The sequence below is a fragment of the Perognathus longimembris genome, chromosome 12 (genome assembly GCF_023159225.1).
Source record: "Perognathus longimembris pacificus isolate PPM17 chromosome 12, ASM2315922v1, whole genome shotgun sequence".
NCBI lineage: Eukaryota > Metazoa > Chordata > Mammalia > Rodentia > Heteromyidae > Perognathus > Perognathus longimembris.
In genome coordinates, this window is record NC_063172.1 from 26,151,328 (window position 1) to 26,174,237 (window position 22,910).

The 22,910-nt window shown below is 33.1% G+C and overlaps 1 protein-coding gene across 37 annotated transcripts in view; it reads right to left on the reverse strand.

Moving 5' to 3' along the window:
• Positions 1 to 22,910, reverse strand: part of Rims2 (regulating synaptic membrane exocytosis 2) — a 380,757-nt gene that overhangs the window by 74,489 nt on the left and 283,358 nt on the right. For 16 of the 37 annotated variants that reach the window (XM_048358539.1, XM_048358538.1, XM_048358540.1 and 13 more), the window contains one exon: positions 8,770 to 8,942. The exons of the other annotated variants lie outside the window; for them this stretch is intronic. In XM_048358539.1, the coding sequence (XP_048214496.1) occupies positions 8,770 to 8,942 (173 nt within the window). The remainder of the gene's footprint in view (positions 1 to 8,769; positions 8,943 to 22,910) is intronic. 37 annotated transcript variants of the gene reach the window in all.

Genomic DNA, 22,910 nt, shown 5'->3' on the forward strand with positions numbered 1-22,910 from the left:
GCCTAGTGGCAAGAGTGCCTGCCTCGGATACACGAGGCCCTAGGTTCGATTCCCCAGCACCACATATACAGAAAACGGCCAGAAGCGGCGCTGTGGCTCAAGTGGCAGAGTGCTAGCCTTGAGCGGGAAGAAGCCAGGGACAGTGCTCAGGCCCTGAGTACAAGGCCCAGGACTGGCCAAAAAAAAAAAAGGTTGAAAATTACAGATTAAAAAAGCTGGAAGTTGAGAATTATTTAAATGTCCTAAAAATTGATAGTCTATTTTAAAGAATACATAATTTAGGATCATAAGTCAAATAATAGAAAATACAAACTGTGAAAAATTAATGACAATACAGAACTAATATTTAAATGTACATATTATAAATATGTCTATATATTCTAGTCAACTGGTTATTTTAAATATATATACACAAATATATATGTTTATAATCATAAAGTTAAAACATAACTGGGCTCAATTCCAAGATGTTATGCTTGTTTTGCTCAGTGTGCATGTGTGTGTGTATGTGTGTGTGTGTGCGTATATGTTGGTACTATATCTTGGCCCCAGAGTCTTGAGCTCTTAGCTTTGTTGCTCATACTGTTACTGTGCCACTTGAGCCACACTTCCAATTCACATTTTGCTTGTTGTTCTGGAGATAGAGTCTCATGGACTTTTTTTTTTCTTGGGCTGGCTTCAAATCTTGATTCTCTGATCTCAGTTTCCTGAGTAGCTAATATTGCAGATTGGAGTGCAAGATAATTTTTCACAGAAAATTTCCTTCTGATCATCTTCATAAAATTGTTAAATTTATTATAAATACAAAGGAATATATGAAATATGTACTTAATGAAAGGATGGTTGTTAAATGTATAACACCCTCCACATGAATAAAAAATGTTTTTTTAAAGTAAGCCAAAGCAGGTTTGGCTTATTTGAGAAGTCATTCTTTTTTTTTTTTTTCTCATTTCTTTGTTAAAGTGATGAACAGAGGGATTACAGTTTCACCTGCAAGGCAGTGAGTACATTTCTTATCCAACTTGTTACCTCCACCTCAATAGTCAAGAATATGGATTGCCTCATTGCTTTACAAGATGGAAAATTCTGCCCTATGGAGACAGGAAAATCTATCTGTAACATGACATAGGTTTACTGCTTATTTTATTTAGATACACTACAATAGAATTGTTTTTGCTGTTTTGTTTTGTTTTTGGCTTGGTCATGGGGCTTGAACTTTGGGCCTGGGCTCAGTCCCTGAGCTCTTCAGCTCAAGGCTAGCACTCTGCTACTTGAGCCACAGCGCTACTTCCCTGCAGTAGAATTGTCATTTACAGTTTTATAAAGCTCTCACAATGATTTGTTTATGAGCCTTCTGTGAGAACTATTGGTATAGGAAAAGTCCTACTTTAATTCAGAGTAGTAGATAATTTCAAAGCCTCTTCAAATTATGTACTATATATAATTAACTATGGCATAAAAGCACTAAGAATATGATTTTGGCACACTGGGTATCAAAATGGTGAGACAAAAGATAAAGGGTGAACCATGCAACAAAATAATATGTTGGAAATTAACTGTACAATGGGGGGGGTTGGATGGAGGAAGGTAGAAGAAAAATGAGTAAGTCGGTAACAAGTATGACAAGAAATGTACTCACTACCTTGCATATGTACATCACCTTGACAGTAAAATTAAATTTTAAAAAGAGAATTTGAGAGCCAATTATTAACTAAAAGTTGTAATCAAGAAGAGGGATTATGATGATTACAAATTCCATCGGCAAAATGATTAATGCAAAAGGTACTAAACTTGGTCTAATTTGGTATTTAAAATTTTGAGTGTACATATAATCATCATCCTCACTCAATGTCCACATTCAGCATTTTAATAAAAATTCACCTTTACAAAAGTTCCCAACTGAGGTTTTTGTACATTCACACTGTTCGGCAGTGCATTAGGCAGTGGAGATATATGGTAGTGCTCACAGCAGGTGAGATTTTAGCTCTCACAGAGTTAAAATTTCACTGTTATTTAAATAGTACTGTCCCCTGGGAAAAAAACATGCTTAAAACAAAGATCATTTTTATTTGGTAGTGAGAGACCCTTGCACAGACAGTTTCAATCTAAGTTCCAAACTTATTGCACTATAGTAGCAGGAGAATCTTATATGTATATGACAAAACCTAGTCTGTCAATGTCTCATTTACTGCTAAAATCCAATGATATATACAAATGTAAAGATGATAATAAAATATATACACATAAAACATACATATAACATATATATACTAATATACATTAGATATAAATGTATACAGGTCATAAATTTATATGTATGGTTCAGGAAATTTTTTGTAATCAGTGACAGTCCACATATATATATATAAATAGTATATAAATAAATAGTATATATATATAAATAGTATCTCTTAAAAATCTATTTGACTAATCTATTTGACTATTCATTTTTTGTACTATTATCACAATAAGTTTGGGTTTATTAGTTATAAGATAAGAATTTTCTACTTAGTTAATCCCCATAACAGAAAGTTGCTTTAATTATGGAAGGAGAAATGGTGTTAGGGCAAAATAAACATAATTAAGTGACAATTAAGCAAGAGAATAAAACTCGTTGATTTGAAGGAAAGATTTGTGTTCAATGGAGAAAAACTAGCAGAATGACACCTAGATTTTTGTTTTAGATATGTATGTGGACACTGAAGTCACACAGTGGAAAAGAGAGTAAAAGGAGAGACAAGTTATTAGTTATTTGTTTGGTAAGGTGTATGATAGGTTTAATTTTACATGCTGAGTTTGGCATTTCCTGAAATGAACAAGACCACAATTACACAATCAGATAGGATCTCCCATATATTCATTCTCTCTGTCTGTCTCTCTGTCTCTGTCTCTGTCTGTCTCTGTCTCTGTCTCTCTCTCTCTCTGTCTCTCTGTCTCTCTCTCTCTCTGCTACTGATAGAATGGGACAGACTACACCAAAAAGAGAATATATGATGAAAAGCTGGCACAAAGTAGAATCCTGGAACATGTGAGCATGGGAGGAGCACAAAAGAAAACTCACAGAGGGATGGATGGAGAAAGAGTACACAATCAGAAAAACCTTAAGGAAGGAAATTTCTCAAAAAGATAATTATGGTAATGAGGTCAAGCTGCTAAAAAACCTAGTTGGTTGTTAAAATATGACAATTACTAAGTTTAGAGACATGTAATTTGTAGCAGTTTTAGTAAAAAGTTGATCAGTGCAACAAATTAGTAGGAAAATCCAAAATTTTGGCAAATGGAGGGAAATAACTAAAGAGTCAATGAATAAATATTGTTTAATTGTATGACTGTAACAATCACTTCAGTATGTTCATGTGTATCAAACATTTTAAAACATTTCAATATATTTCAATATATTCAATATATTCAATATATTCAATATATATTTCAATATATTTAAACATTTAAATATATACAGTAAAATAAGCATAAATGAAAATAGTTAACTATGTTTGAAATATTGTAGTCTATGTAATTAGCATGCTTTTGACATTTTACTTGAATTTCTCACTAGACTAGATAATCTGAACATACAATAAACTATATTATTTTCTTGTAAGTATGAAAACCATCTTTTTTTGGTTTAAGTTTTAGCAAGATTTACTTTAGAATAACAGAGTGAAGAAAAGGAGAAAATGAGAAATGACACAAACATTTCCTGCTCCTCATGTAGGAAATGGGACATAAAGAATCACAATATATCAAGTTTTAAAATATAGCAACAATAATTTAAAGGAAAGTTTTGCATAGACTATTCTAAAGTAAGTGGGTAGCACAAGAGACAGTGTCTTTAAAAATGTATTTACATCTACTGCAAAGATAATTCCACATGGTGGCTTATTTTACAATGTTTTTATAAGCTACTCTGGCTTAACATTGTAGTGGAGGTTCTAGCCAACACCAATTAGGCAAGAAAAAGAAATAAAGGCATTCAGAATGGGAAAGAGGAAGTAAAATTACCTTTAATCACAGGTAGTATACTATTCTGTACAGAAAATCCCAAGGATTTATATATTCTGTACAGAAAATCCCAAGGAATTAAGTAACTATAGCAAGATTTTAGGATACAAAATCAATAAACAACAGTTTTATTTGAATACTCTGGCAATGAACATATCTAAAAATGAAATTCATAGAACAATTCCATTTACAATAACATCAAAAATAAAAGAGTAAATTTAACAAAAAGGTAAGGTATAAACACCAAAAACTATAAAATGTTATTGCAAAAATGTAGACAAAAAGAAATGGACATCTAGTGTTCATGGGTTGGAAGATATTTGTTAAATGACAATAATCTTCAAATTGGTAGAATTGTATAATTATCTATCAAAATCCTAGCTGTCTTTTTACTTAAAAAATTATGTGCTGACTATAAGCTTCATTAGAATATAGAAGTATTCCAAAAGAGAGGATGAACATCAGCAACATACTATTTGCATCATAATTACCTGGAGTATTATTAAATTAGCAAATTCCTGGGCTCTACTCCAAAATTACAGAATTAATATTTTAGGAATGATTTTCAAGCATTTCTAAAGTTCCTAGTTGAATTCAATATACAAACACAAAACAGAATATAAGTTATTGAGCTTATAAGAGTCTCAGTTACCCATGAATTTGACTCAGTAAGAAAGACAACACAAGCCATGTGATACTAAGAACAGAGTCCATAATGTTCTCTAGGAACGTACTTCCAGAAAACCAAACAACAAAACCAACCAACCAAACAAAACACAAAAAACAAAAATGAACCTGATTTAAAAAAAAAGAACTTGATAAAAATGGAACTATATATTGGTTGCATAAAATTTTGAATCATCAGAAGAAACTTATGTTGAATTATTTGGTGTATCAATGGCTAGTACAGAAGTAATTATTTCTTAGACTACTGGTAATAAGAACAAAGTGTCCAAATAACAGACAATGCTTACTTTCTTCTACTATGCTCATCTAAGTTACAGGAAGGTGCTAAAAAGATTTTCCTCTATTTGACAAGTTAAAAAAGGCCAGAAAGACAAAGTGGATAGAAAGGTATATAGGAAATAGAATGAGAATCCACATATTTTGGAGTCCTAATCACAATTACTTCCACAAATCACACTTTCTCTTTAAAGGTGTGTAACATAGGTATTATACTGTACATATAAAATTATAGTCATATAATTCTGTATTCATAGTTTAACTGATCTATAACTGTTATCAATAATGCCTTTGCATAAATAATGTACAATTATTCTGCTCATCTAGATAACTTAAGGGCTTGTCCATCTTTTAAAAAACACAAATAAAAATTTGAGCTAATTACCCTCAAAAGAATAATTGTCTTAAAATTATAATCACATAGCATTTATAGACCTGCCTTTAATAGCTAAAAGGTCTGTGAAGAAACATCTCAATTCAAAATATTATTTTCAGTTGGATAGGTTCAGTTCGAACACAAAGCAACTAATATGGTTGGTTTTGACAAAAGTATACTTCTTAATAGTTTTTATCCCTAATTGCAGATTATTTAAGTTCATTTCTTTTATGCCAAATTCTTTCATGATATATCCATGTGAAGTTCTGATATCTTGATGACACCTTTTAGATACAGAGCTATTCTGAAACATACATCCATACATAGCTAAGAAACAGCTTCATCCTAAAACTTAGAAATTAAGTTTCACATTTATTTCTAGTTATTAGTACAGTGACTAATCAATTTCCTAAATTATATTGGTTGAATAAAGAACTCTCCTTTATCTCTCAACACTTTTTATAGGCCTACTTAATTCATCATACACAATATATAATATATATACAACTAGCAAATATAAATAAGTCACACATATATAGCTATATAAAGCATTTTCAGTAACAAATATAATTTTTGGTCTTCCAGGGTTTACAATATATAATCACTAGTATTATAGGAATATTTTATCAAGCCTACATATATGTTGGTAAATATAAATAGCTAAGTATGACTGTTATTCCTCACTAATCAACTCATAAAAACACTAAGGAACCATTTTTGAATTGACAATTTGCTATTCATTTTCTACTTGCACATTTAGTAGACTCAATGTAACACTACAAATGAGAAGTGCAATCATGCAGTCTGATATGTGATATACAACAAGATATTTTAGCATGATAAAAATAGCAATGAGAATGCAGTTTGTTCACTTGCAATCACTTTGTTAAGTACTAATGTTACTATGAATAAAGAAGTCAGGATTATTTTTTTTCTTTATGAAACCTGGGTTCCAAATTAAAGGTGTGTATATGTATGATGTATTGTAGAATAATATTTACAATAATATTGCATAACCAGATAAGTTATTTTTTTGTATTTAAGCAACCTATAATTGTGCTTGTCAAGTACCAAACTAAATGTTGCTAGAACATTTTCTGTCAAAAACAGACTGTTAGATTTATTCTAAGAAATTAAAGCAAATTCAAGATCATATGCTGCAATAATGTGTGACACTAATATTTTCCTATAAACAACTATGCACATTTATATCTTGCCATTTTATACAATATGTGTTTACCCAGAAAGGCCAAAGGCTCAATAGCCATTTGCATCTGATTATATAAAATGATGCATATCAAAATGAACTCCAAGAAACGGAAACAAGAGGTTGTTTTTGAAAAAAAATTACTTTTTGTGTTTTTTTTTTTCTTTTTTCTGTTTTTCCTCTTTTGTCACTGTTTTAGAATTCTGTACCTGGGGCTGGGGATATGGCCTAGTGGCAAGAGTGATTGCCTCGTATACATGAGGCCCTGGGTTCAATTCCCCAGCACCACAAATACAGAAAATGGCCAGAAGTGGTGCTGTGGCTCAAGTGGCAGAGTGCTAGCCTTGAGCAAAAAGAAGCCAGGGACAGTGCTCAGGCCCTGAGTCTAAGGCCCAATCCTGGCCAAAAAAAAAAAAAAAAAAAAAAAAAAAAAAAATAGAATTCTGTACCTTTTGTCTTGTATGTGAGTTTATCTGATTTGGGGAAGGTAAGCACTGAAATGGTGGGACAAAGGGTGAACTAAGTTAGCAGTGAAACTCACTAGACACTAGGTTGAAAATGAACTGTGTAACTTGTGGGTCAGGGAAGACAGGAAGAAAAAAACAAACAAACTGGGAGAAAACCAGGGAAGTGGTGACTGTTCAAAAAAAAAAATGTATTCATTACCTGACTTACGTGACTGCAACCCCTTTGTACTTCACCTTTACAATAGCAATAAACAATTTAAAACAGAGTTTTGCATTCTTTTCCTCTAATGATTCTCTATTGGTTAAAGACTTGCAATTGTCTATTTTCATTCATTTATAGATGAAGATACACCGTAAATTTATGCTCAAACTTCTAAAAGGAAATCTAAGTTCCAATCATCTAGTTATAAAAAATGTAAACTAAATATAACAGACTCAGAGTTAGTGAATGAAAATTAAAGATGGCTTAGAAATCAATTTGTTTGACTGTAACTTACCAGTGTATTAATTAGTCACATAAGAAGGCAAATTGGTAAAAACATAAACCAAAACAAATGTACATGATCAAATATTTTTTTAGGAGTAGTAAAAAAAAAGACTATGCTACTAAAGGGAAATATCTACCAAAATACACATATTTTACCTGGCATCATCTTGTGAGACTCTCCTTTGTACATCCTCTTTGCTCCACTGCTCTTTTTCTTTCCCTTGCTCAGGTATATCTTGTGGCTTTTCCTCGTCTCCTGATTCTCTGTTTTTCTCCTGATTACATGTTTTTATAATCTCTGTCCCTTTCTCATTCTCATTAATGCTCTCTTCCTTTACCTCTGGATCCTCATGAACTATCTCTTCATGATCATCCCCTTCTTTCCCTCCCTCTTCTATTCCCTTTGGTCTTTTGAATGCAACACAAATGGAAGGCATGCAAACAAATACAAAAGAAAGGAAAAAAAGTCAAGAAAACATGCACACGAATTTAAACAGAACATCAATAAAACCATCAAAACATAAATATTAATCCTATATTTATATATTGTGAAAACATTTTTTTACTGTATGTCAGAGAAGAACTGAGGGTATACAATAGTCACACAGCTTCAATTCTTATATTTCTTTTCCAAAGCTATTTGGAAAATGGGCAAAAACTGATCTCTGTTATTGAGATTTAAGTCAAGTATTGATAAAAACCAATAAAGACAAGTGAGAAATGTAAGTTGTACTAACTTATGTACTACATTTATATGTCCTTCAGAAGATGAGAAAACTTTCCATACACTTAATGATTTTAGACACCATCTTAGCAAAAAGCAAACAAACTTAAAAATAGGAGATACATTTTCTATGCACTTAAAGATAGGATATCACCCTAGTAAAAAAAATAACACTACTGTTTTCTCAATCACTGAGATACATTCAGATCAGAAATACTCCTTCAAAATATTAGATATTCCTTAGAACCCCAAGTAGTTTACAATCTACTTAGACATCACCTTAATTTTAGTGAGGATACAATGATGGAAGGTAAGTCTTTAAATTGCAAACATAAAATAATGATATTATTTCAAGTAATGTAGTACACAAAATTTATGTCAACAAATCTGAAATCTGCACCGAAATAATAATAATAATAACATGTACATACAGCCTACTGCATTAGTAATATATTTTAAACCTTTTAGAAATAACAGCTTTTATGTTTATCCAAAGAAAAGGAAAGGCCTAGAATGCATTTAATATTTTATTGCAAAACTCACCTGATTTTCTTGTTTCCTCTTGGCCGTTCCGACTGGACAGACATGTAGCTTGTGCTGCTGAAACGAGAAGCACTACTAGTCCTTGAAACCGCAGATATATCACTTACATCACTGTCCGAAGATTTAGTGGAAATATTATCTGCCCCTCTATGAGGATCCCATCCTGATCGATACTGTTAACACAGATGGACAAATACGCAGAAGTTGTCAGTATAACCACACAAAGCAGTCATTAGCTTTCTCCTATTTCAGCACTTTAATTGTCCACAGAGGATACTGCAATATCTCACTCAGTTGCATATAAAACAAAAGTGAATGGTAATTATCCTAAAAGAAAAATTCAATTTATATGAAACCCTTGTTTTTAGCAAAGTAATTAGACCATTTTCACCACACCCCAAGGAAGGCCATTAAAGTAGCTTCAAAACAGCAGTGGCCACAGGGAAGAACATTTAGGTAAAATCTGGGAAATAAACTTTTGGCTTAAAATTAGGAAGTTCAACTGTTAAATTTCTGAATAAATTTAGAAAAAAAACTACAATGAGTTGCCATTGTAACTTATTAAAACCACTTCTAGTAGTCATTGATTTTTCTCTTTAATCCATTATGCTTCACTGAAAACCTAGAGATAATACAAAATCTAATTATTTAACTGCTAAGCTGTTTTAGAATAACTAAGATAAAAGAGAATGTTTAAATTCTGAACAGTTGCTGGAATTTTGGTGAATCCTAGAAATATTAGAAGTCATTATTACTTATAATAGCTCAAACTTCCTGGAACTGAAATAATCAGTTAACTGGCACAGCCTGGGTGCAGGGTGTTCCTGGGTGCTCAAGTGTTCTGGTAAATTGAAAGCAACACAAACACTTCATGTTAATCACCTATTCTCATAAGATACATATAATGTAAAAACTAATGGACAAACTTAATTTTATTATTGACAACCAAAGAACATTTCCCAGGAGTCCTCAAGCTGGAATGTAAAAACAAAAGTCTTGGAGCCTAGAAAACCTGGAGCAAGGAAAACTCTTACTACCTGGGTAAACACAAGTAAAATATTTAACCTTTAAAAGCTTATTGCAAAGTAGTAAGAATAATATCCTCACTGCATACTTGTTTTGAAATTTAGAAATAATGTGTTATATCTAACATAAATTAATGAAACCACTATTAATACTATAATATCACTGCTATGTATTAGTATTATTAAATTTGTAATTCTGCATAAACTTCAAATATGGCTATTACTGAATATAATATTTAATTGATTTTTCTTTACTTATGTGCATATTAAGCATAATGTTGAAACCCCTTCATCTAGTCAGTTTTTGAAGACTTATCTAGTCACACATATGTATATATTTCACAAATCCATGAAACAATAATGATTATCTTATATAAACTACTTGCTGTGATTTTAAGAACTGTTACCTCATAATCAATGCTCCAAGAGTTAACAGTCCAGTATAAACATTAGACAGAAATATTCTGGTCAAGATAGACAGATGGGTAATAGACCACAGTTTAAGTAACAGACCATATTTAAAGGATTTGTTGCTTTCTGTCCTAAGGACTTCCTTGAATCTAGTTATATTTCTATCTTAATAACTGGCCATTTTCTTTACATGCAAAATAAAAGGATCATTGCTAAGGCTCCATAAATTTTTTTTTTTTTTTTTTTTTTTTTTTGGCCAGTCCTGGGGCTTGGACTCAGGGCCTGAGCACTGTCCCTGGCTGCTTTTTGCTCAAGGCTAGCACTCTGCCACTTGAGCCACAGCGCCCCCTATGGCCATTTTCTGTATATGTGGTGCTGGGGAATTGAACCCAGGGCCTCATGTATAGGAGGCAAGCACTCTTGCCACTAGGCCATATCCCCAGCCCATAAAATTTTAACTAGTGAAATGCAATCATCAAAGAATGCACATGCTCAAATTAAGTGGAAACTGGCCTTTCTTAGTCCACTTTACTCTTCCACTTTGTTAGATAAGCTCTTAATTATTAAAAACAACAACAACAACAACAACACTTGCCAAGCTTGTTCTTTTTCCTAGGAAATACCTAAATAATAAAAAGTGTGTTCTTTTTTTTTTTGGCCAGTCCTGGGGCTTGGACTCAGGGCCTGAGCACTGTCCCTGGCTTCTTTTTGCTCATGGCTAGCACTCTGCCACTTGAGCCACAGTGCCACTTCTGGCCATTTTCTGTATATGTGGTGCTGGGGAATTGAACCCAGGGTATATGAGGCAAGCACTCTTGCCACTAGGCCATATCCCCAGCCCAAAAAGTGTGTTCTTTGAAAGGGAACATTATTTCACTACAACACATTTATTAATCATTTTTCAAATAGTGATTTTAAAATATAAGTGAATTGAAATTAACTCATTGTCTAGTATGGAAATACTTTTTTATGGTGAATCCATGATTATCAATTTTATCTATTTACACACATACATATAACAAATCGGATTATTGTGCATTTTCTTAAAATTATTCAAAGTAAATATGACCTTAAATTGAGACATATGTGGATATCTTTCATTTTATGTAAATTTTTGGAAATTTTATTTATATAAAAATCAAAGGCTTAAAATGTTTGAGATATTACACTGTATTTGATGAACTTTCTCATTCTTCAAATTTATGATTAAAAAAGAAGCCAACTGCTACTATTTCTTGAAAATAAAACCTTATAATTGGAAAGAAAATCAGTTTTGATGTTATATTTCTTATTTGTGCTTATAAGATTATTATATTACCTAAATTCAACTGAATAAGTTTTTTGTGTTTTTTTCTTTTTTGGCCAGTCCTGGGGCTTGGACTCAGGGCCTGAGCGCTGTCCCTGGCTTCTTCTTGCTCAAGGCTAGCACTCTGCCACTTGAGCCACAGCGCCACTTCTGGCCATTTTCTGTATATGTGGTGCTGGGGAATCGAACCCAGGGCCTCATGTATACGAGGCAAGCTCTCTTGCCACTAGGCCATATCCCCAGCCCCTACTGAATAAATTTTAACTCTAGGAGGCAGCAAAATAGTAATTAGTGTAGTAATTAAGGGCAATGTTCCTGAGTGAGAATAAATTACTGGCTAAATAATCATGTTTGTTTTCTTGGACTGGTTGCTTCTATGAATCTCTGCTTTTATTTGTTAAGATATAGAAAACAACTACATTTGTCTTAGACTTGCTACAAGTACTAAACACAAAAATATGCATATATGCACAATATTTGACACATAGCAAGTGTAGTAGCAAATTATGGCAATATGATGTGGTAGTTGTGATGATTAGACAGTTACTTCTGTCAATTCCAGGAGTATATTAGCTAAAATGTATTTGATAGAAATATCCAACAACAAAAATATTATGATTGATTGAAGCTAAAATAAAATCATATCTCTACACATATCTGAAAGATGTTTCAAAAATATTCTTTTAAAACAAAACTAAACCCTTAAAGCCAAGTGTGCCCCTGATTTGTAATTACCTTCTATCTTCACCATCCTCATTTGGTCAGGTTCATTTATACTCCATCACCTTACAAAGAAATACAGATTTCCAGCTACAGGACAAGACTAAATTCTTCTCAATAGGAAATATGAATATATGAGTTTTCTAGACTGATGCAGACTAGGCCTCATTTTAAACATCTGTCCCAATACCTTCCTCCAAATACCCTTGCTTCTCTGATTGGTTCTTGTCTTATTTGCTTCATCTTCATTTCTGTATCCTATCTACATGACTCTCTCTCTCTCTTTCTCTCTCTCTCTCTCTCTCTCTCTCTCTCTCCCTCCTCCTCTTCTTCCTCTGTCCTCTCCTCTCCTCTGGCTCCCCTCCCTGTCCCTGTCTCTGTCTCTCTGTCTCTGTTTCTCTGTCTCTCTCTCTGTCCCTCTCTCTGTCTCTGTCTCTGTCTGTCTGTCTGTCTGTCTGTCTGTCTGTCTCTCTCTCTCTCTCTCTCTCTCTCTTTGAATTTGGGACTTGGGCACTGTCCCTGAGCTTTTTGTGCTCCAGGTTATTATTCTACCAATTTAGTCACAGCTCCACTTCTAACTTTTGTTTCCGGTATTAATTGGAGATGATTCACATGAACTTTCCTGCCAGGGCTGGTTTTGAACAGATCTCAGCCTCTTGAGTAGCTAGGATCACGAGCATGAGCCACCATGCCCGGCTCTATTGGACTTTTAAATTTCAGTAGTCAGTATTATAACTGTGCCTAATGTAGTCTTTAACCTAGGTCTCTCATGACTTTTATTCCTATACTTGTGATTCCTTGATGCACATAACAGCTTACGATTTTTTTTTTTTTGTCAGTCATGGGGCTTGAACTCTGCATTATACCTGAGCTCTTCAGCTCAAGTCTAGTGCTCTACCACTTTGAGCCACAGTGCCACTTCTGTTTGTCTTTGTTTTTTTCTGGTGGTTAATTGTAGATAAGAGTCTCATGGACTTTCCTGCTTGGGCTGGCTTTGAACTGTGATTCTCAGATCTCAATCTCCCGAGTATCTAGGATTACAGAAGTGAGGAATTTCTTTAGTTTGCTATACACCTGTGAGTACAGTGTGCATTGAGCATATCTTCAAATGAGTTCCTAAGAAATTTTGTCTGCTGAGCTAACTTTAAAAATTGTAAAAGTTAAGGAAAGATAAGAGTCCTCAGATTCTAATTTTATGCCTTTAATATAATTCATCACATACTGTCTCTTGTTATAGAGGTCTGTAGGAATATATTTGTATGTGTGTATAAATGTGTTTATGCTTAATTTTCAAACCCTGTAAAAACACAAACTACTGGAAGCTTTCTTATTTTCATGTTTCTCTTATACCTAAAAGTCACTTTTGAGTGTCTGATGCTTAGCTCTCTAATGAGTAAGTTAAGGATAGCTTTCATCTTAAGGACTCTTCAGAAATGTATTTTCAAAATATTCAATAGTGTCCTTAAAAATTAGCAGCTTCTTATTCCAGTGCCTAAGCCATAAGATCATTAAACTCATATTAAACAGAGTGTTTTGCATACAGGAAGAATAGAAAAGCTCTAGTTTGATGATATTTTGCTATCTACTCAAGGCCTGTACCAAATACACTTTCCTGTTAACTTCTAAGCAACTGAGCATGTTTGCCACAGAGAGAGCTCAGATTTGCACTACACATAGATATGTGATAAAGAAATGAATGAGAAATCTGGAAAGTGAGAAAGAATATACAAATATTTGTTATCAAGAAAGTTTGGAAGACTATTCTTTGAATATGTCAAAAATACAGACATCTTCACATTTACCTCTCAAAACTATCCCCCAGAAAAGTAATAAAGTACCAAAGAAACATTTCTATATATTTTCACACTTAGAAAGTATAGCAAACAGAGTTGTGTTAACAATAAAATAAACTATATTATTATGCCAAAAGAAAATAAATTACTATTATATCAAAAGTGGAAGCCATAGAAATGACTGTTGTTACTTTGGCACTCACTCCACAATAAATGTTTTAAATAATTAGTATGTACTGGGAAATGGCTATAAGATGAACAAAAAATGCTGTGCTCACTATTCTCTTAAGGAACAAAACCAAAGAAAATTCAAGATCTCGAATGAATATTGCTCTGACTGAAGATCATTAAAATCTTGGAAGAGAGTGAAGAAAAGCCCATCCTGACATTTTAATGTTTTATACATTACCTACTATGTAGATCATGAACAAGGAAAAACTATGGGCAATTATTATTCTCTAGGATATTCTAGACTCTAAAGAATTCCTGCATTGTCTGGAAAAGTAATATTCTTCTTATAAAATTTAGTGCAAAGTAACAGTATATCTGCAAAGATGTATTGAAAAGAAAACTTCCATTTAAAATTTAGGATGTTAAGCTTGAGGAAACAAATTTGAATTTCTAAAATAAAAGTTAATTTTCTTCAGTATCCTCATTTGAAATTTTCAATGATTTCCCAATTTGATTTTCCTTCAGCATCTCAAATCTATTTTAAAAATCTTTGTACATGAACTCTGGAAAAAGATGACAGTGGGACTATGAGAGCTTCCTTAAGTACAGCTTGTCTTCAACTTAAGTCTCAGCAGAAATCAAGGCTAGTCTAAGGAATTGATCACTCGAAACTAGTGTGCAGTAAAACTTCAATACTGAAGAAAAATAGGGCTTGATGTTATCAAGAAATACTTAGAACTTATCTTCAAATCATATTCAGAGAGGAAACACAGAGAATTGATTTAAAACACCGGTTAAAAACCCTAGAGAACCATAATTTTTGGTAGATTAAGGGGAGCCTAAAATTCTGGGCATAACTCTTGGTATTAGTCTGGATATGGAGGAGAAAACAGAGGCAGAGGAAAATCACTTACTCGTCAATCATATGAGCAAGAGTAGGCTCTTCTTCCTGTCATTAAGTTTTTATATCGTATAATAATTCAAGGAGTATTTATTTGTAGCCCTTTGACATCACCCTTTGACAGTTACAAACATTTTCTTTTTAATGAGCTACTTCCAAATCATTTTGTCTCTGTCCAAGGCTCTTACAATGCCTAATTTGAATGTCACACTGTAAAAATATATATATTTGTGAGAGAAAATGTTGTCTAGATAGGACCTCTAAAGAGAATATTGTGTAATTATGGTCTATACTTTAGAGAGTAAAGAGAGAAAAAGCCACAGCTACTTAAGGATTTTTTTTAAGACTTAAGCTTATAAATAATATTCTGCAATGAAATTCTAGGCCAAGAGATTACTGGTAGCTACAAGCTCAAAGAAAAGTGTTCTGAAGGACAGCAAAGCCTACTGAATACATCCTGTTCTCTGCCTGGAAAGTAATCAAGAAACTGAAATTTTTATTGGAGATCAAAGAACCAAGGTTTCATTTTGGATGGTCTTTAGGCTTGATGACATCTATTGTTAGCACAATTACAAAACTAGCTATAATGATTACATGTACATTTTGTGCATAGCTGTAAAAGACACAGCCTTAAATTATCTATACAGATTGTCTTATTTAATCCTCTCAACACTTTTGAGGCAGGCTTTGTGATAACTGGAGCCAGAATGAAGTGGTATCCTGTAGCCAAGCAGAACACACTCTTCATAAGATCTAATAATCCTTAAAGGCACAGTTAATATGTCAATTCTTTTGTAAAGTCTTCCTCAATTCCTTCAAGGACAATTAATATGCTTTAAGTACTTAGAAAATCAAGATTTTTTTTTTACTTTTTTATCATATGGTATCATGTATACTCTTTTATTTTATCTACTACTATCTATTCTGTCTGTCTCTACCTACCCACCCATCTTCATAGATTATAAGCTCCCTGAGGATAATATCTTTTATTTATATTTTTGTATTCCTGTTATCTAGATCAGTGCTTGGCATGTAATAGGAAATCAATGAATACTTAATAAATCAAGATAAATAGAATGGTTGATCTTTATCTGAATAGCATACTGAAGTATTATCTCCAGCACGAAACACTGAAACAGAGTACAAGATACTGTCATGATATATTTTAATCACATAATTACATCATTCTCTCTAAGAAATGTGGACAGTGATATTGTGATAAATCTTTAACAACTAATTTTCTAGAGTGAGGAAGTTTTATTTGTTTGCTTGATTGTTTTTGTTGCCTGTACTAGGGCTTGAACTTAGAGCTTTGTACTTTTATTCATTGGCTTTTTTGCTCAAGGCCGGTACTTTACCACTTGAACCATGCCTCTAGACTATGGGAGTTGCTAATGAACAGATTTTCTACTTTCTGTGTTATAAAAATTGCCACCATGGTAAAGTTTAAATTAGCAAGTGCTCTTTCTTAAATTAAACATAGCACTGGGTGTGGGGTTTATAAACACAGGCATTATCCCACTAAGACTTCTCAAGAGACAATGAGTAAAGAAAAATAAAATAAAGTATATATAATTTAGTTATCCAGGGAATTCTTTGAAATGTGCAACAGCAATAATGACTCTAGATTAGAAAACCGTATCAAAGAAGAGGTAGCCATTAGCATGTATCTAACACATATTTAAGGACTCAAACAAATATTTCTGGTTTTGACACAAATCAATGAAATAATTTTTCTTGGAGAATTTGTAGACAAAGACCATTACCAGTAGCTAATTATGATTTCTCAAAAGAATTGTCATTGTGGAAACACCATGTCAATTAGTGATCAGCATATGTTTAAGAAGCATCATTATTTATTTACTTCTATTGATTGTTCACAGGTTTCAGAGACAGGTCCTATGCTAGTTGGGCAATGAAAGTCTAGGTTTAGAGATCTCAGATTGCCAAACACAATTTATGCTATTTCCCTTAACAAAAAATCATTTACCATTTTGTTCTCCAGAATCAATAACTTTTTACCCATTCTAACCTATCGCTTACTAAAACTGTTCTAAAAACAAAAGTCTATTCTACCAGCCAGTGATATCTTTGGTTTTTCTTTCCTCTTACTGAAGCGTCTCTGTAGTGGCTTCTCTGATACTGTCACTCATGGTTTCTTTTCTACGTCCCAGACTGTTCCTTCTTAATCACGTCCTAGTCTAACTTTCCCTAATTAGGTTCCATTTTACCAAATTTACCATCTTATACACTTTTTTCTTTTCATTGTACATATTGCTATCAGGGTTGGGGATCTCTAACTGCAGGCAAAAGGTCCACAAATCATCTGGCATATGATTGAACAGATAGGAATGTTTCTAGTCTACCTCACCACTGGCTACCTGTGACCAGCTATACTCATAGTTCTGTATGGCCCACCTATATTTCACAGTTTTGTATGGCCCATGACTGATGCTAAGTAATATCCAAATGGCCCTTGGCCAGAAAAGATTCACCACCCTTTGTCCATTTTAATTACTACATAATGAATAAGTGATGCTTATCTTTTGTCTTTTCCTCTTTCCCAAGCATTAAACTTGTATTGATAGGCGATAACAGGATATCTCTCAAGTATGGTTTGGCAAGCCCATCTAACTCATTATGGTCAAAACCAAATTCATATCTCTTCCTGTCTTTTACAGTCCCTTATTTCCTGCACTATCAGGCTCAGAATGCACGTTATCCAAAGATAAATGGTAGGTTATCTCTGACTTCTTCTCAATATCCTCCATTCTAATCAGTTCAGGTAATTTTGCTTACTCATTCAATGGAAAAAAATCACCTCAATATTACCTGAGCCAAATGAGAGTTATAAGTAACTTTTTGGTCTTTCGTGTTGGTAATCGGAATATTTAATACCTACTTATTTTGGGAAGCTACTTGTGGCTGCCTACCCAATATGCCTTCTCCTTTTCTGTTTTTATTAAATTAATCCTGACTTATTTTTGTGGTCTAACAACACCAGCAAAATAAAACAATTTCATTTTCCAGGATCTCTTGTTGTTAGGGTGATCATTAGCCAATTTTGATCTCTGAGCAGGAATTGAGGGCAAGAGTTGAGGAGAGCAACAACTTTTCTAATTATAGTGGGCTGGCTTGGCTGGCAAGGTCATTCACTTGCCTCTCTGTGTTCTTTCTATTGCTGATAAAAATTTAAGAATAAATGTCTCAGTGCAGTAGCCATGCTGTGAAAATGAACCTGGAAGTCAGAAGGCTTGGTGCTGTAAGCACTGGTACAAGTCTTGGGCTGCTGTTTGGATTGCTTTACATAAAAAAAAAGAAGAAGAAAATCCCTTATTTACTTAGACAATTTTGTCATTTTTTTGTTCTGAATAGCTGAATGTAAGCCTGTATGATATACTACTGTTCTTTGTGTCAGAGAAATATTTCCTGCTATCATGGTATAAAGATATATGAAACAATAATACTGATTAAAATAAAAATGTAATTATGTAATTTTGATGATGAGAATTAATATATTATAATGACTGTGGGATTAAGAGCTGAAAGATATGGATGTATAACTGCTTTTCTTCTTAGTCTCAGACTCAGGTGATCTAATTTTGCCTCAATTTAAAGAGTTTTGCAAGTCTGTTCTTCTCAGATCCTCAAAAACTATTAAATATATTAAAAACAGTATCTCATTCTGACAAGAACAGCATCTCATTCTGTTCTTTCTGAAACTACATCCTTAATAGCAAATAATTTCATTTACATCCAAGCCCAGAGAGTAGAACAAAATGAGCTCACTTAAATAGTGTAGAAGAATGTAACAAAATAATATATAAGATATAGATATATATAAAACCTTCAGCTCTTTTGCCAGAGTTATATTTGAGATAAAGTCTTATTTTTCCATCCCTATATTTACCACCATAGCTAGGAAGAAAGATGGGGACTACCAATCTCCACATTTCCTGTTGATATGGGTCTTCTGACCTTTTTCCTCAGGCTAGCAAAAAAAAAAAAAATCCCAAAAAACAAAAACAGAAAGAACCCATAAAACACTTAAACCTTAATCCTCTTGATCTCTACCTCCTGTAGTAATGATTAGAACTAGGTATATTTTTAACTGAGATATTTAAAGTGCTTCATAATCTAGTTTCAACTAACTTTTCCATTCTTTTGTAATATGAATCCTAGTTTGGTGTATATTTTCACAGTTAACAATGTCACCCTTTATAGTATATTTTCTTAATTTCAGTAATTTTGTTAATTTTCAATCATACAAATTTCTTTTTATTTATTTATTTCATTTCCATATTATCTCAACTCATACATTTTTCCCTCTAAATATGATTTTTCATTTTAAACCTGATTAAATCTCTTTATCAATAAGTAAAGGGAATATTCAGTGATATATGAGCTACACCAAAATTCTTTTCATTCACTCCATTAGTTCTTTGCTATTTCTTTTTGGCCTCCTCCTATTAATCTCTAGTGCCTATGACTGTACTTATTGTTTTTAGAATAAAATAATATTGTAATATTGTTCAGATCATTTATTGAGTATTCTAGGTGCTATGTCATTTATATACATGTAATCTACTCCTCATTACTGTTCTAAAAAGTAGCTAGCTACCACTGGCCTATTTAGTAATAAAGCTGAGAATGAAGGGTAAAAACTACTCAACATAAGAACTGACCCAGATACAGTTCGCATGACTCCAAGTAGTGCTGTCCTCTATCACCCTAAACCCAGACACACAACCATCACATTTTGAAAATATTTGAGTCTTAAAGCATTCCTGCTTAAATATTAAAATTTTAAACATTCTTTACATACCATTCTTAACCAGCCTCAACCTGTCTCCCTCTTCTGAAGTCCCTATTTCCTGTGTACTTAAAAGCCAATGTACAGCTAGGTACCAGTGACTCACACCCAAAATACCAGCTACTCAGAAGACTGAGATTTGAGGTTCCAAGCTAGCTAATCAGGAAAACCAATGAGATTTATCTCCAATTAACTACCAAAAAAGCCTTAAGGGAGCTATGGCTCAAGTTGTAGCGTGGTAGCCTTGAGCATAAAAACTCCAGGACACCACCCACATCTTGAGTTCATGCTCCAGGACTGACACTAAAACAACAACAAAAGTCAATGTAAAATTGGTTAACATACATATAAATATGTATCTACTCAGAGTTAAAAATAAATAAATCTCTAATGAAAAGAATGGTTAACAATCTATTTATAAAAATATTTATCCTTAACTATCTGAAATATATTATATTGATCCTATCTATGATTCAAATTCAACTCTAGTGTTTTACTCTTACTATGTCTTTGAGATTGCCAATAGGTATTTTAAGAACTATAAAATGGTACAAAAAGATGACAAAATGTAGGCTAGAAGTTCTTGTCAGCCTATTAGCTTATAGGGTAGTTGAATTATAATAGGCTTCTGGCCTATAGGTGCAAATATCTGAGCAATTCATAAGTTATATTTTTCTTAATTATAAGGAAACAAATCAGAAAACTAAATGACAATATGTTATGAGGCTATGATACATGTAAGGTACGATTATGATGGTATAGTGGAAGCATTTCCACTAAAGGTTTCCACTAAAGAAATTGTAAAGAATTATCTCCTGAAAAACTAAAAACTATGTTTGTAATTGTGTTGCTTCTGAGAAAATTAAAAATATTAAATATAGCTAAATTTTAAAATACACATACATTTAAATAATTATATAATTATTCATATTAGTTCTCATGTACAAATATATTATCTAATTTCTAATTATGTTTTATTATATAACTAGAAAAAGGATTGTTGACCTATGGGGAACAATAATTTGCACTTTTTAATTTAATAGACCATCCACATATTTCTGAACCAATGAAGACAAAAGAAAATAGATGTTATAGAAAAAATTTTAAGTTAATCTTTACATTTTACTGCTAGAGTAGATGAGTCACATTCTAGCTGGGATAGAGAGGGAAATAAACATGAAATTACACTGATTACATTCTGTTTTGAGTGAAACCTTTAAGAAATAATCCATCAGTTAATCAGATATATCTATGCAAGTCTTTTCTACTCTTATTAAAAGTATTCTCTGCTTTCAGAAAGAAAAATGTTCTTAAAAGGATTGTAACCTAGTAGGCTTTGCTGTATGAATGGTTTTAAAGAGAGTTTCTAAGAAGCTTTTTCTCAATTAGAATTATTATTTTCTAAGTCTTGAGAAATTCAGGGGCAATGTCATATGGAACATGAACTCTATAGCTGTTTGTTCATTTGTTTTAAAGAAACTAGTTAAACCATTCAATTAAATTTAATATAGGGCTTTTATTCACTCATTGGAACTTGGAGGAATATAGCTCTAAATTATACCATATATTCCATAGATGTCTAAGGCTTTGGATTTCATTTCAGTTAGTTCAAATGTGAAAAACCAGGTTACGCTGTAATACTTTCCATGACGTAGCAAGTATGAAACTATTTGGTCTTGGGTGGGTTATGTAACATTTATGCAATTTATATTAGTTCCTTTATATGTCAAATTATTTTTGAGAAATTAGATATAATGTATTGAAAATATAAGTAGAAATATAGTATAAAAGTAAGTTCAATATTTTGCTCTTTAAAAAAAAGTTGAACAAGGAGATAAAGAGTGGAATATCAGCTAAGTACCATCACGAATAAAACAGTAATGATTCTGAAAATTTTAATCTGAGAAACTGTTAGTATGAAAATTAAGAATAACTTAATCTTGACTGATAGTTTGATTTTTAACTTGAAGTTCAGGGTTGAAATATATGTTCTACATGTAGTAGGTACAATAATATCACAGTATGTATTTTATCCACAAACTTGACTTCAGATATTATGTTTTAGCCCTCACTTTTTTCATGTTGAAATTCTTTTTAATATTGACAATATTATTGAGAGTATAAGGTGAAATATTAATAGTATACACAATACTCATGACATAAAATAGTATCTGAACCTAAAAATGTCTTGAGCATTAAGATAAAACATAATGTTCTTTACTTCCTTCTTTACTAGATCTCGTAACTCCACTTAGACATAACTAAAGTAGCTTAAGGAAATCCTTGTTGGGTATGAATGGCTTGAACCTTGCTAATCGGGAAGCAGAGAGCCAGAGCATTGCAGCTTGATGCAGCCCAGGCAGAAAAGTTTGCTAGATTTCATCTCCAAAAAATAGCCAGCAAAATGCAGGGCTGGAAGTGTAACAGAAGGGGTAGAGCGCTAAGTCTAGCAAATATGAGATCCTGAGCCTCCAACTTCAGTATTGCCAAAAAACTTTTACTAAAAGTACTTATGAACTCCTAATAATAATATGTATTTTGTTTCAACAACTGTTGGGGTCAGCTGTGCCTTTAAGAGACCACAGCTGGCCTTGGCCTGTCTCCTCCCCTCTTCTTCCGCCTTTAACAGGAAGAGAAGCCCCTGCTCCTAGGCGAGCACGTGTGCAATGGTGGGGGTACCCCAGAAACCCAATCCTTGGGGGGCTGGGCCTCCGCCCACAAGGGAAGTCCCTTGACATCACTTGACGGACAGCTCTCGTGGCCAATCTGTTCTCAATCTCTTGTGCCCGCCTTTGGGGTATATCTATGCCTCCTCATTTGAATAAAAATAGAATCATCCCAGAGACAGTCTCTGAGACCACCGCACTCGTGTTTTCCTTGGGCTGGCGAGTATGGGGGTCTTGCAACCACACGTAAACCGAGGCTAATCTGGGTTCCCGCTTCCGGGTTTAATCCCTACCTGCCAGGGGGGACGTGAGAGAGTGAGTATGGATCCCAGACA